This window comes from Curcuma longa, chromosome 8, assembly GCF_044706935.1.
Source record: "Curcuma longa cultivar G26 ecotype Majalengka, Jawa Barat chromosome 8, ITB_CL_G26_1.1, whole genome shotgun sequence".
In the NCBI taxonomy this organism is placed as follows: domain Eukaryota; kingdom Viridiplantae; phylum Streptophyta; class Magnoliopsida; order Zingiberales; family Zingiberaceae; genus Curcuma; species Curcuma longa.
Window position 1 is genome coordinate 2,801,888 of NC_133868.1, and position 13,141 is coordinate 2,815,028.

At 34.9% G+C, this 13,141-nt stretch overlaps 1 protein-coding gene across 1 annotated transcript; it reads left to right on the forward strand.

Annotated features, from left to right (window-relative positions):
* Nucleotides 1–3,073: 3,073 nt before the first annotated feature.
* Nucleotides 3,074–12,561, forward strand: LOC141833195 (wall-associated receptor kinase 2-like). The gene is made up of 3 exons (XM_074720580.1): nucleotides 3,074–3,959; nucleotides 4,033–4,200; nucleotides 11,516–12,561. Exons 1-3 carry the CDS (start codon nucleotides 3,074–3,076, stop codon nucleotides 12,559–12,561), a joined length of 2,100 nt encoding a protein of 699 aa, XP_074576681.1.
* The last annotated feature ends 580 nt before the right edge of the window (nucleotides 12,562–13,141 follow it).

Sequence of the window (13,141 nt, forward strand, 5' to 3'; positions counted from 1 at the left end):
ATTTATCTATCTAATAAATCTATAGCTTTGAAGCATGCCATTCGCTTATCTCGCTTGTTCTCGGTTCATCGAATCTCTTGCATGTTCAAGCGTCCGTGCTTCTATGCGTATCCACACGAACATAATCTCAAGCTTCATAGAAGAATCACCTTTGTGGTGCTAGCCACACAAGGAGATTCGACCAAAATAAGGAGGAGGAAGAAAAGGGATGTTTGGCCAAGAGGGAGAAGAATAGCTCAAAAATACCTCGTTCACCTTAAAGATGTAAGAAAAAACCTTTTATATTCATCTCATGAATATGAAAGATTTTTGTCTCTGTAGCTTCCCCATATTAAAGTCAATTAAAACTCAAATAGAATACATGTTTCTCATATTGGCTCTTCATCTTCTCTTCATCTAATGAAGAGAAAAATTCTTAATTTTTTTTCTCATTCAAATATAGTTAAGTCTAATTTAAATTAGTCTAACTCAAATTAGACTTAATCTCATAATCTAGGATTTACTTGAGTCTAACTCAATTAATCCAATTTGGATTATATTTTAGTCAAACTAAAATCAATTATTCTCCGAAGCATCGTATCCTTTGTGTGTGACCCAATAGGTTCTCATAACGTAGGTAATGTGTCTAAACCACTTTAGACACATAAGCAATGAGCTGAAATCTTGAGCAATGCATCATTGCTACCCAAGTGACAAGAAAGTCGAGATTGATCTAACCTTTCCGTCAGCTACTATAATGTATGATGATGTCTCTTTATCCTCGATATCTAGATTGATCAATGAGGCGTAGACCGTATCATCCTCGGTATCAATCTTTGTATTTTTTGATCCCCGAGTAGACTCACTCAAGCAAATGCATTAATCGTCCTACTCTATCAAAGGGTCCACAAATATCACTTCCGTCATATGAGAAGGATAGATCTCATCTATATCACTCACATCCTTCTGCATAATTCGTTACATACCTAGTGATCACCTTTATAGTCCACCCTATTACGGGTGACATTTGACGATACCAAAGTACACAACTCCTTATGTAGAAAACCATAGTGATTTCAAGTCTAAGGACTATTCATACCAATAGTCACATGAGAAAGTTTATGACACTTATATAACGATCCATGAAACTTTCTCATGGCGAGTCAATTCAGTATATATTCTCTAATATATACCTATGTGTCAACGTGATATCATATACCCATGACTTGTGAGATCAAGTCATTAATTGACCTACATGCTAATCTCATGCATTAATATTATCCTTGAATATTAATACTTAACTAAGAATAGTTAAGATAAGTGTTCTCTACATCATCTTACTATCAATTCAATTAATTGATATGATATAGATTAGAACAAATCACTTATGGACATTATTATATTTAGTCATTTGATACAAACATAAAATAAATATAATAGACAAACTTTGTCTTTATTAATAATAGAATATGATACAAAAGTTCCTAGTCAATAATCACATAATTGACTTTAAAGCTACTACTAACAAGGCATGCTAAGCTGATTTATTTATGCGGTCATTAATGAAAGCTTTGATTGAAGAACTTTGAAGATAATAATAGAAGTCATATTTGATTCCACCATAAAATAAGATAGTTTTTGTTTCACTATTTTTTAAAAGATAATGATTACGATGAAATTCAAAAATGACATCGTTATTAAGACAAAATTAGTGTACTAAGAGCAAACTTTTAACAATATATAAATGAGACATGAAAGACGTTGTGTATGTGAAAGTATGATTAAATAAATGAATATATGTATTTTCAAGATTAGTAATTTGTAAGCATAAACTGTCGTCTACTTGCACCATATCTAAGCAGTAATATGGTATTACTTTTGTAAGAATATTGTAATATGATGTGATATGATGAATTACTCTAGTGTCAATATATTATTCAGTAGATGAAAATTCTAATGATTTACTAAGAGTAGACACGGACGAGAGTACCTTAGGATAAATTTGTGAAACAGTTGATGTCTTAAAATTGTAGGACCACCAATAAAATTTATGTCAAATTGTCTAAGACATTGGATATCAATATGGCCAACTCGACATCTATTTTGAATATTTGATATTTAAAATAGAAGCAAAAGGAAAAAAATTAAGGAAAAGAAAGAATAAGAGGAAAGAATGATGGTAGGAGAAGAGAAGTAATAACATGTACACTTGCGACGGTGATAGAAAAAAAATTATTATGAAGGAAATTTTTTTTTAAAAGAAATAGTAGCTCTGATACTATGTTAAAAAAAGATACCTGAATTAGAGAAGAGAAAAGATGTGAATAAATAAAATTTTTCTTGATTAATGATTTATTCAAAAGAGATATAATTTATAGAAGTATTAAGAGTGCTCGATCCCGTGACAGATTAATAAAAAAAATATTTATTAACATATTATAAAAAAAAAATATAGTCTAATAATTAACCTCCTCATCATCTACATCACCACATTCACCACATTCTAATTAATCAGTTCTTTTATTCCTCTACATTTATTTATATTTTGCTTCCGAGACATAGCTGAGTTGGTTACGACGCAGCAGAAGAGGGCAAGGGTTCGAATTCAGACGAAGTCAGACAATACCCTCCTGCGTCGTGATCAACTGTAATTTCTTGATTTACCTCCTCATAAATGATCATATGATCAATCGTGTAAAATTGCTAAAATGACGAATTCTTTCTCTTGCAGCAGAAAAAGAACAGTCAAAGGAATTCTTGTTTATTCAGCAGTTCCTTGCAAAGGAAGCATAAGCTGCAGGAATTCTTGTTTATTCAGCAGTCCCTTAGCAAAGGAAGCATAAGTTGTAGGAATTCTTGTTTATTCTGTTGCCGTCTCTGACAACTGGTGTTACGCCATCTCTGACAACTGGTGTTACGTCGGACGCGCCGCCCTGCGGCGGTTCTCACAATGCCAACGCCCAATTTTTTACAATTCCTTCTCTTGGATCATTCCAACCAGCTGCTTAATTTGTTCCACTCCACCAAACCATAAATCCTCCGTCAAAGCAGGGATCAGGATTAATGGTAGCACGAAGAAACTTAAAGTAAAATCATGCTTTTGCTACTTTCTTTGCTTCTGCTCGAGCTGGCTACCATGCCACCGTCGGTGGCCTCCGAGGCACTGCCCGGCTGCCGCTCGTCGTGCGGCCCCGTCGATATCCCCTACCCGTTCGGTATCGGCCGCAACTGCTCCATCGACGAGAGCTTCACCCTCCACTGCAACCGCACGCGTGACGGCGCCGGCGAGGTGCCTTTCCAAGGGAACGTCGAGATCGCGGAGATCCTCCTGCCGCAGGGCCGCGCCCGGCTGCTGAACCAAATCTCCTCCCAGTGCTACTATCCTGCCAACGACTCCATCGTCCTCAACAACTGGTTACTCAAAATGGCCGACGCCTACACCTTCTCCGACACCCTCAACAAGTTTACCGTCCTTGGTTGCCAGACCCTGGCCTACATCAAAGGCGACAAGAGCAGTACGGAAGGAGTCGGCGGCTACCAGACCGGCTGCGTGGCGGTATGCCACAGCGAGGGCAGCCTGAGCAACGACACCTGCTCCGGCATCGGGTGTTGCCAGACGGCCATCCCCAGGGGACTTCAATACTACGAGGTGTCCTTCGACGACAACTTCAACACCTCACAAATCTACAACTTCACCCGTTGCAGCTACGCGGTGCTGATGGAGGCAGAGGCGTTCCAGTTCCGGGCGTCCTTCGTCACCACGGACGACTTCCTGGCGAGCTACGGCGGCCGAGGAGTGCCACTGATGTTGGACTGGATGGTCGGGACGGAGACGTGCGCGCAGGCCAGGAGCAACTCCAGTTCCTACGCTTGCAAGAGCGACAACAGCGAGTGCCTGGACTCTGTTAACGGCAAGGGCTACCGCTGCAATTGCACCAGCGGTTACAAGGGGAATCCTTATCTCCCAAATGGATGCCAAGGTTAGCCAAATGTACATCTCTCTGTCTCCTATTATCTTATGCACGCACTTTATTGATCGTCGATCGATTGCAGATATCGACGAGTGCGCCGAAGAGGAAGATCGGAAGCCGTGCACGGGGATCTGCCGGAACTTGCCGGGCAAGTACGAGTGCTTTTGCCCGCGGGGGAGCCACGGCAACCCCATCAACGGAACATGCTTGCCGAGAGCGGCGCTCCCCTTAGCGGCGAAGTGGACGATAGGTAAGCATGCATAATCGTACTCTTCTTCATTCAAGTTTCATTGTTCTGTTTTTTTTTTAATCCTCCCTGCATCTATATATACTAGAAATTATATTATGAAATATTGTCAATTTCTATCTTAACCATTATTAACTTGTATTTTAGGTAGATATTAAGTTTATTCTATAAATTGTATCATAAATTTTATTGTACGGGCTATGAACTTTGTAGATCAGGTGCTATCAAACTATACGGAAGAAGATACTAATTTAAGATTGATGCACAAATCCATTTAAAAATAGTATGATTATACTTACCGGGTAAATCCAATGTATATTTAGAAATCACCTTCAAAATATTTATCTTTATTGAAATTTAAATTCTAATCTTCTTACTAGCTCTCAGGGTTTTGTTTTACCATTGCACCGTATTCGTGGAAGCTACGTTAAATTCCTTTTGTTAGACAATGAACTAAACGAGATGCTAAAAGAGTGGTTAGCTAAACATCTCAATCATGAAAAGAGAGTATATATAGTTTATCATGATCTGCTCATCACATGGTCCACCTATCTAGCTAAATATATGATAGGAATTCAAAGTACATGATTGTCATGATATTCTATTGAACAATTCTACATGCAAAATATATACATCATACATATGGGGTATGTGTTGATTCTCAATGAAATCGAGCTAATACTCTTCTCTATCGTAGTCAACTGTAGCTTCTTAATTTACCTCCTCACAAATAATCATGAAACCAACCGTGTGGAATTGCTGGGGTGACGGATTCTATCTTTTGCTAAAAAGTGTTGAATCTAATAACTAGGTAAGAGAGGGTGATTGGATAACCTGAAATTAGTGTAAAAATATATGACTTAAATAATAATTAAAAGAAAAGGCATGTGTGGTTAGAGAGTTAAATATGCAACATAATATAAATAAGTAAATCACATGCTAACAAGTGGATTTTGTTTACATGGTTTAGAGACCACACTTCTATATAACAACCTATATAAGATGTTTAAGATGTGCCACTACTTATAAATAATTCACTATTATCACCCACCCTTTCACAAGAAGCAATAAAGTAGGCTTCTACAAATTAAGGTTAACATCTTTAAGGCAATCTTAACCTGGTCAATAAGATTTCATGAGTCTGACAAGATTGGCCTAATCAAAATTTCTTTCACTACAAATATCTCACCTCTCCCTAACAAATGAAAATGAAAGACTATGAAAAACGTGAAATAGTAAGAGATGGGGGTTCAAGCCATACGATCCTTATCCAAGACCTATGATTTCCTTTGGGCACTACATCCACTTAAGCACAAGGGAATTAGATGTTTAATAATGAGTTCCTAATGACCAAATGCTTTCTAGAAGGCTTTAGAGTTTTGATCCTAATGTTCACTTAATAGACGTATCTAATTGATTGGCTACCAATCTAGTCGTCTAGACTAAAAAATATAAATGTTAAGACTTCAATGACTAGATTGTTAATGGACTACAATAATCTTATAAATTTAGTCTAAATTTTTTGCCCTCGGAGTATGATGGGGTTAGTGGACAAGGCTCAAATCTCGACAAAACTGAAGTAATACCCTTCTCCGTAATAGCCAATTGCAGCTTTCTGATTTACCCCGTATAGATGATCGTGGGATCAACCGTGTAGAATCATTGGGGTGGCAGATTCTACTTTTTGCTATAAGAGATTAATCTTATAATTGATTGCTTATGTCTCTACTGGTTTAGAAATACTTTGAGTTGCAATGGATTATTTTTCAAATGAAAATATTATATTAACCATCAATTGTCCATCCTTGGCCGGTCAATTGGCCTTCTCCAATCATTTAAAAATTCTTATTCAATTGACTAATATACTTGTGTAGTCCCTTACTTATATCCTATTGTAAATATATAATAAGATTTGAAACTTGAACTGATCAACAAACATAACTAAGATAGCTCCTAAAGTTGTGAGTCTTCAATAACCAAGTCTTAGATAACACACGTCACTAGTTAGCAGATCACAATATCAATGCAATTTATACCTTAAAATTAAATTCAAGATCCTTTCTGTAAAATGTAGAATCCGCCATCCCAGCGGCTTCACACGGTCGATCCAAGATCCCAATGCATGATCACACATACAGGTTTCACATGTTATTAGGCTTTATCTTCTCTTTGATCTAGGCTACTTGTTCTTGTGTCTTTTGAGTGCCTTCTCAATTTGTACTACTAGAAATTCCTCCTAAATTTGAGCTAGATTTGCTATGAAAGTAATCTTATAATTGACCGCTTATGTCTCTATTGGTTCAGAAATACTTTGAGTTGCAATGGATTATTTTTCAAATGAAAATATTATATTAACCATCAATTGTCCATCCCTGGCCGGTCAATTGGCCTTCTCCAATCATTTAAAAATTCTTATTCAATTGACTAATATACTTGTGTAGTCCCCTTACTTATATCCTATTGTAAATATATAATAAGATTTGAAACTTGAACTGATCAACAAACATAACTAAGATAGCTCCTAAAGTTGTGAGTCTTCAATAACCAAGTCTTAGATAACTCACGTCACTAGTTAGCAGATCACAATATCAATGCAATTTATACCTCAAAATTAAATTTAAGATCCTTTCTGTAAAATGTGGAATCCGCCATCCCAGCGGCTTCACACGGTCGATCCAAGATCCCAATGCATGATCACACATACATGTTTCATATGTTATTAGGCTTTATCTCCTCCTTGATCTAGGCTACTTGTTCTTGTGTCTTCTGAGTGCCTTCTCAATTTGTACTACTAGAAATTCCTCCTAAATTTGAGCTAGATTTGCTATGAAAGTAATCTTATAATTGACCGCTTATGTCTCTATTGGTTTAGAAATACTTTGAGTTGCAATGGATTATTTTTCAAATGAAAATATTATATTAACCATCAATTGTCCATCCTTGGCCGGTCAATTGGCCTTCTCCAATCATTTAAAAATTCTTATTCAATTGACTAATATACTTGTGTAGTCCCCTTACTTATATCCTATTGTAAATATATAATAAGATTTAAAACTTGAAATGATCAACAAACATAACTAAGATAGCTCCTAAAGTTGTGAGTCTTCAATAACCAAGTCTTAGATAACTCACGTCACTAGTTAGCAGATCACAATATCAATGTAATTTATACCTCAAAATTAAATTCAAGATCCTTTCTGTAAAATGTGGAATCCGCCATCCCAGCGGCTTCACACGGTCGATCCAAGATCCCAATGCATGATCACACATACAGGTTTCACATGTTATTAGGCTTTATCTCCTCCTTGATCTAGGCTACTTGTTCTTGTGTCTTTTGAGTGCCTTCTCAATTTGTACTACTAGAAATTCCTCCTAAATTTGAGCTAGATTTGCTATAAAAGTAACTTCACTCATTGCATGTAAATTGCAATAGTGACAAAATAAAAATATAAACAACAAATAACTAAACTAACTAAATGCATACCTTTGAAGACATTACATCAATACTATGCATACACCTCCACGAGTAACTTGGTGGTAAAAAAAATCTAGAATGTGAGTATAAAAATACAAAGTAGGTATAAGAGAGAAGTATATGATATAAAATAGTATATCTTATAATAAAATCCAATAAGCAATAAATAATCAAGGTCATTATTTCAGCACTTAACCTTATTAATTTTTTATCACAAATTTCTCTTAAATTTACTCTTAGATGGTTTCATCATTTCTTGTATTTTTTTTGTTTGCATTCTTACAAGTATTCTTGATTTAATTTATTAAGGAATATATCAACATACATAATATTATATAAGGATAGACGACTTACAATTTACCTAGTAAATGATGCATCATATATAAATGAATGATCCATAATCCATCCAGAACGAAGTCCATCATTAGTATATGTAATATGTAGGATGAACAACCCACAATTCACCTAATCAAAAATATATTATAGGTATGGGGTGAATGACTCACAATTCACCAAATATAAAGTATATCATATAAACATATAAAGAAGTAAGCAATCCTCAATCCATCCAAAGATGCATCTCACAAAAGAAAGAGGTGGACAACTTGCAATCCACCTAGTGAGAAAGACATTTCATGTAAATATATAGTCTAAGCTTACAAACATGCAAAAAAAACTCGAGGGCTCTTTTTGAGCATAGAGCTAAGGCTTTTTAATATATGTAAAGCATTCATTATTTTGTTAATTTAGTGCAATGGTCACACAACACTTTTAGAGGATGTAATGGAAACTCTATACTACAAGTGTCATGTAACTCTTTTGAGCGCTAAAGCTGAAGCTCTATACTCCAAATAGCTCTTTCAGAGGACGGAGCCAAAGCTTTATACAAGTAGCAACATATCTCTTTTAGATGGTGGAGTCAAGCTCTATACATGTAATCATGTAGCTCTTTCAAAGGGTGAAGCCAAAACTCTACACTATAAGTAGTTATGCAACTCTTTTAGAAGGAAAAATCAAAGCTTTGTGTTATAAATAGTAGCACAACTCTTTCAGAGAATGGAGCTTAAACTCTATACAACAAGTAGTCACATATATCTTTTAGAGGGAAAAGCAAAAGGTCTATACTATAAGTAGTCACAACTTTTTAGAGGACAAAATCAAAACTCTATACTACAAGTAGTCGTACAACTCTTTCAGAGGGAAAACCAAATCTCGATAGTACAAATACTCGCATAGCTCTTTCAAAAGGAAAAGTCAAAGCTTTATAGTATAAGTATTTGTGTTGCTCTTTTAGATAGCGAAGCCACGCGAAGCTCTATACTATAAGTAGTATAATAGATCTTTTAGAGGGGCAAAGTTGAATCTCTACACTATACTACAAATAATCAAACAACTCTTTCAAAGGACAGAGCATAAGCTCTATACTATAGGTAGTTCATTCAATATTGTACTACTTTAATTTAAAATCATTTGTATTTTAGTTTTTTAATGTTCTTAATGTGGTCCGTGTTCCTTTATGGCACTATCCTAAGATTTTTGTCACCTATTAAGCTTAGTATGTTTTATCACTAGTAACAATAGTGCACGAGTGTAAAGAAAGAATAATTAAGAGCATTACAAAAGGATAAATAATTTAAATGATAAGTATCAAAGGTAAGAATGTAAAGTGATTTTCAAGCCATCCTCAAGCATAAGATGTTTTATTTTATTTTGCTTTTTGGAACATAACAAACCATCCTCAAGCCTTTCAAGCATCTCTTTGATTTGGGCAACTTGCCCTTAAGTCCTCCAAACTACTCAATTTGGGATACCTTCGTTGAGTCATCTCAGAATCTTCTTAATCCGAGTTTTCTACCCTTAAGACCATTTTTAATCTGTGCTACACTCCCTTGAGTCCTCTGTCCATCATTTTTAATTTGTGCTACCCTCCCTTGAGTCCTATGAGCATCTTCTTGATTTGAACTATCTACCCTTGACTCCATTCTTAATTTGAGCTATCTTCCCTTGAGTCCAATCCATCGTGATTGAGTCTTCTTGCCATCGAGATTCAATCCACTTAATCCATGCTACCTATATCCTCGAGTCCACCTTCTAAGCTAATACTACTAAACCTACATACTTGATGCACCAATATCAAATTTGCACTAATCTATTTGTTTTCAAATCACTCATCAATTTAAGTTATCAGCCATCATTCCTTCAGGCTCCTAAATTCAAGCTACCTATCCGGAAGTCTTCCATGCACATCCTTGCTTTGGGCTGAGCTACTTGCTTTTGAGTCCTCTAAACTACTTCTTGATTTGGGCTACCCTTCTTTGAGTTATCTAAACATCTTCTTAGTTGAAATTGTTTACCTTTAATTCCTTTATTCTTAATATAGATTATCGTCTCTTGACTCCGCAGAGCACCTTCTTATTTTAAACTATCTAGTCTCGAGTCCTTCATTCTTAATTTGGAATACCTTTCCTTGAGTCTAGTCCATCTTAATTTAAATTACCTACCATTGAGCTTCTTTCCACTCAATTTGGACTACATACCCTGAGCCCACTTTCTAATATGTCTAATCAACTAGATTGATGATCCAATCGATTAGCATAGATTGAGAAGCTCTCCTTAATCAACCTACAAGTTAGTCGTCCTTAGGTCTAAAATCTAAGTTGTCAATAAAAGCACCTAAACTTGCAAATCTTTACCATTAAGTTGTAAGTAGTCTAATATTTGCCTAGGAAATCACAATATTAATACAATTCAATCCAAATAAATCTAAGATTATAACACAATTAAATATTGGATTCACATGTATTTGGTTTCTTCATTAAACTTGATGATCATCCATGAGTTCAAAGATCCTCACACCTTCATGCTCAATTTATAATGTCCATCATTTGAGCTCGAATACACATGGAAGTCTAAAATACGAGTTTTATAAGCATAACTAGAGGAACTTCGACTGATGAGATAGGTTTTTGGAGATGAATCAAAGAAATAAATTTTAGAAGATGTATGAGATTGCTCTCTCTATTGTCTTTCAACAAGATAGGATAAAGAATAAATTTGTTCTAAGCAACACTACAAGGTTATCTAGATTGTCTAAGATCCATATCCTTATCTAGATGTAGAAGATTACTCATTCTCAAACAACCAAAATGAAAAAGGTGTCTTTGAGGTTGACTAAGGATAAGTTCTAATATAAAGCCATTTTTAAGTTTGAGAGTCAAAAGGCTTCAGAGATGAGTTACTTGTAAACATATTTAAATCACTTTTAACAAGTAAAATACAATCATAGAGATACTTGAAGAAGTAAAATATAAGTAGCAACAAGAACCTCTTGCTAGTGCCTTCAACAAGATCAAAATTCAACCTACCATAAGAAACCTTAAAAGGTTACCAAAATTGGTTAGGGCTCTTTGAGGAGTGACAATAGACCTTATTTTGAGGTGGAAAATTGTCTTTGCATTCACATTCCAATCTCCTTGGTTATTAAGAAGTATTGGGTTAATGTTGGTGGCCTTTTTTTTTTTTTTGCCAATTTGATCATGTCAAGTTTAGCTATCTGATGAGAAAATTTGCTTGTCTAGTTGCATGGCAAGTGGAGATAAATAGTTAACAGTGCACACACACACTTGAGTACAACAAAATCACCCTCATTACTATCATATTTGTCATAGGTAATATTTTATAAAAGCATCATCATAAAGTTCTTTTATTTGTATATCAACTTCATCTATTTTTGTAATACCTTACATTTGTAGAATTATTAACATATATTTATTCCCTAGCTAGTTCTATTCCTCTTTGCCAATTCTTTCGCCTAACAAATTAAGATGTTTTGTTAATGTATAGGTATAACAAGTAGCATAGTCTTTTTGTTAATCAGTAGCATGTGTATCTTTATGATACACGAAAGAAAGAAATATGTGAAAGCAAAAGAACGACATTTTAAAGAACATGGAGGTTGGCAATTACTAGAAGAAATCAAAGGAAAACAAGGCCTCAGATTTAAGATATTCAAGATAAACGAAGTAGAAGAGGCAACAAATAAATTTGATGAGACTAGAGTCCTTGGGCGTGGAGGGCATGGAACTGTTTATAAAGGAATTTTGGAAGATGGTCATGTCATTGCCATAAAGAAATCAAAGTTTATTGATGAGAGCCAAAAAAAAGAATATGGAAAAGAGATGCTTATCTTGTCACAGATCAACCACAAAAACATAGTCAAGATCTTAGGTTGTTGCCTTGAAGTGGAGGTTCCTATATTGGTTTATGAGTACATCTCCAATGGAACCCTTCATCATCTAATCCATGAAAAAAGCAAGATGGCACCCTTTTCCTTGAGTGATCGCCTAAGGATTGCTTATGAGTCTGCTGATGCATTGGCCTATTTGCATTCAACAGCTTCACCTCCAATCATTCATGGAGATGTGAAGTCTTCCAACATACTTTTGGATGAAAACTACATGGCTAAAGTCTCAGATTTTGGAGCTTCAAAGCTAGTGCCTAAGGATGAAAATCAGCTTGCAACCTTGGTGCAAGGAACTTGTGGTTATCTTGATCCTGAGTACCTTCAAACATGCAAACTAACTGACAAAAGTGATGTTTATAGTTTTGGTGTTGTTCTTCTTGAGCTGATGACAGGTAAAAAGGCAATTTATTTTGAAGACTCTCAACAAGAGAGAAATCTTGCATCGACTTTTCTTTTGTCTATGAAGGGCAATCAACTTTATGAGATCTTGGACAATGAAGCTAAAAATAAAGGAGATAAACGACTAATTCAAGAACTCAGTCAGCTTTGCAAACAATGTCTAAAAATTAGTGGAGAAGAAAGACCTACCATGAAAGAAGTTGCGCAAGTGTTGAATAGATTAATGAAACTCAAGCAACATCGATAGATACAGGAGAATAATGAGACAAAGATATTACTTGTTTAATTGCTACTTTTTTTGTTTTAATATTTGTATGCATTTATTCATCATTGCCATCTTAAACTCACATTAACTTATTTTTAATACATACAATCAAGGTATTTTGAACATTAACATCCTTTGTAATAATTTTTAGGTTTGTCTTTGTTGAAATATGGCATTCACAAAGTTTAAAGAAGGCCTAAAATTTGATAAAAGCAAGACCAGGTATTCATGTATCAGAACCAACCAATTAAATTGTCCAAATTTCAAACTTAAATCAACCGAAAAAATAAGATTATATTGTTGGCGTTCCAACCAATAGTAGGGGAAGAGTTCATCCCTTACTCTCAATTCAAAGATGTATAATACAAGGCACTATAAAGTAGGAGATTTTTTTTAGATTCTATTTTTTCACAATTTTTCATCAAATATCTAAAAGAAGGCAATATCTATATAAAATAAGTGTCAATTTTGGTGTAGATAATAAGAGAGATTAAAGTATTTAGTTAAAGCATTGGAAGACTGATTATATTTTAAACAATATTACTTCTGACAAGTGTAAGAA

Excerpts from the sequence above, each read along its gene's own strand:
- LOC141833195 (XM_074720580.1), top strand. The coding sequence starts at position 3,074 with ATGCTTTTGCTACTTTCTTTGCTTCTGCTCGAGCTGGCTACCATGCCA. Across the intron at positions 3,960-4,032 it reads TCTCCCAAATGGATGCCAAG|ATATCGACGAGTGCGCCGAA; the intron begins GTTAGCCAAATG and ends GATCGATTGCAG. Across the intron at positions 4,201-11,515 it reads AGCGGCGAAGTGGACGATAG|GTATAACAAGTAGCATAGTC; the intron begins GTAAGCATGCAT and ends GTTAATGTATAG.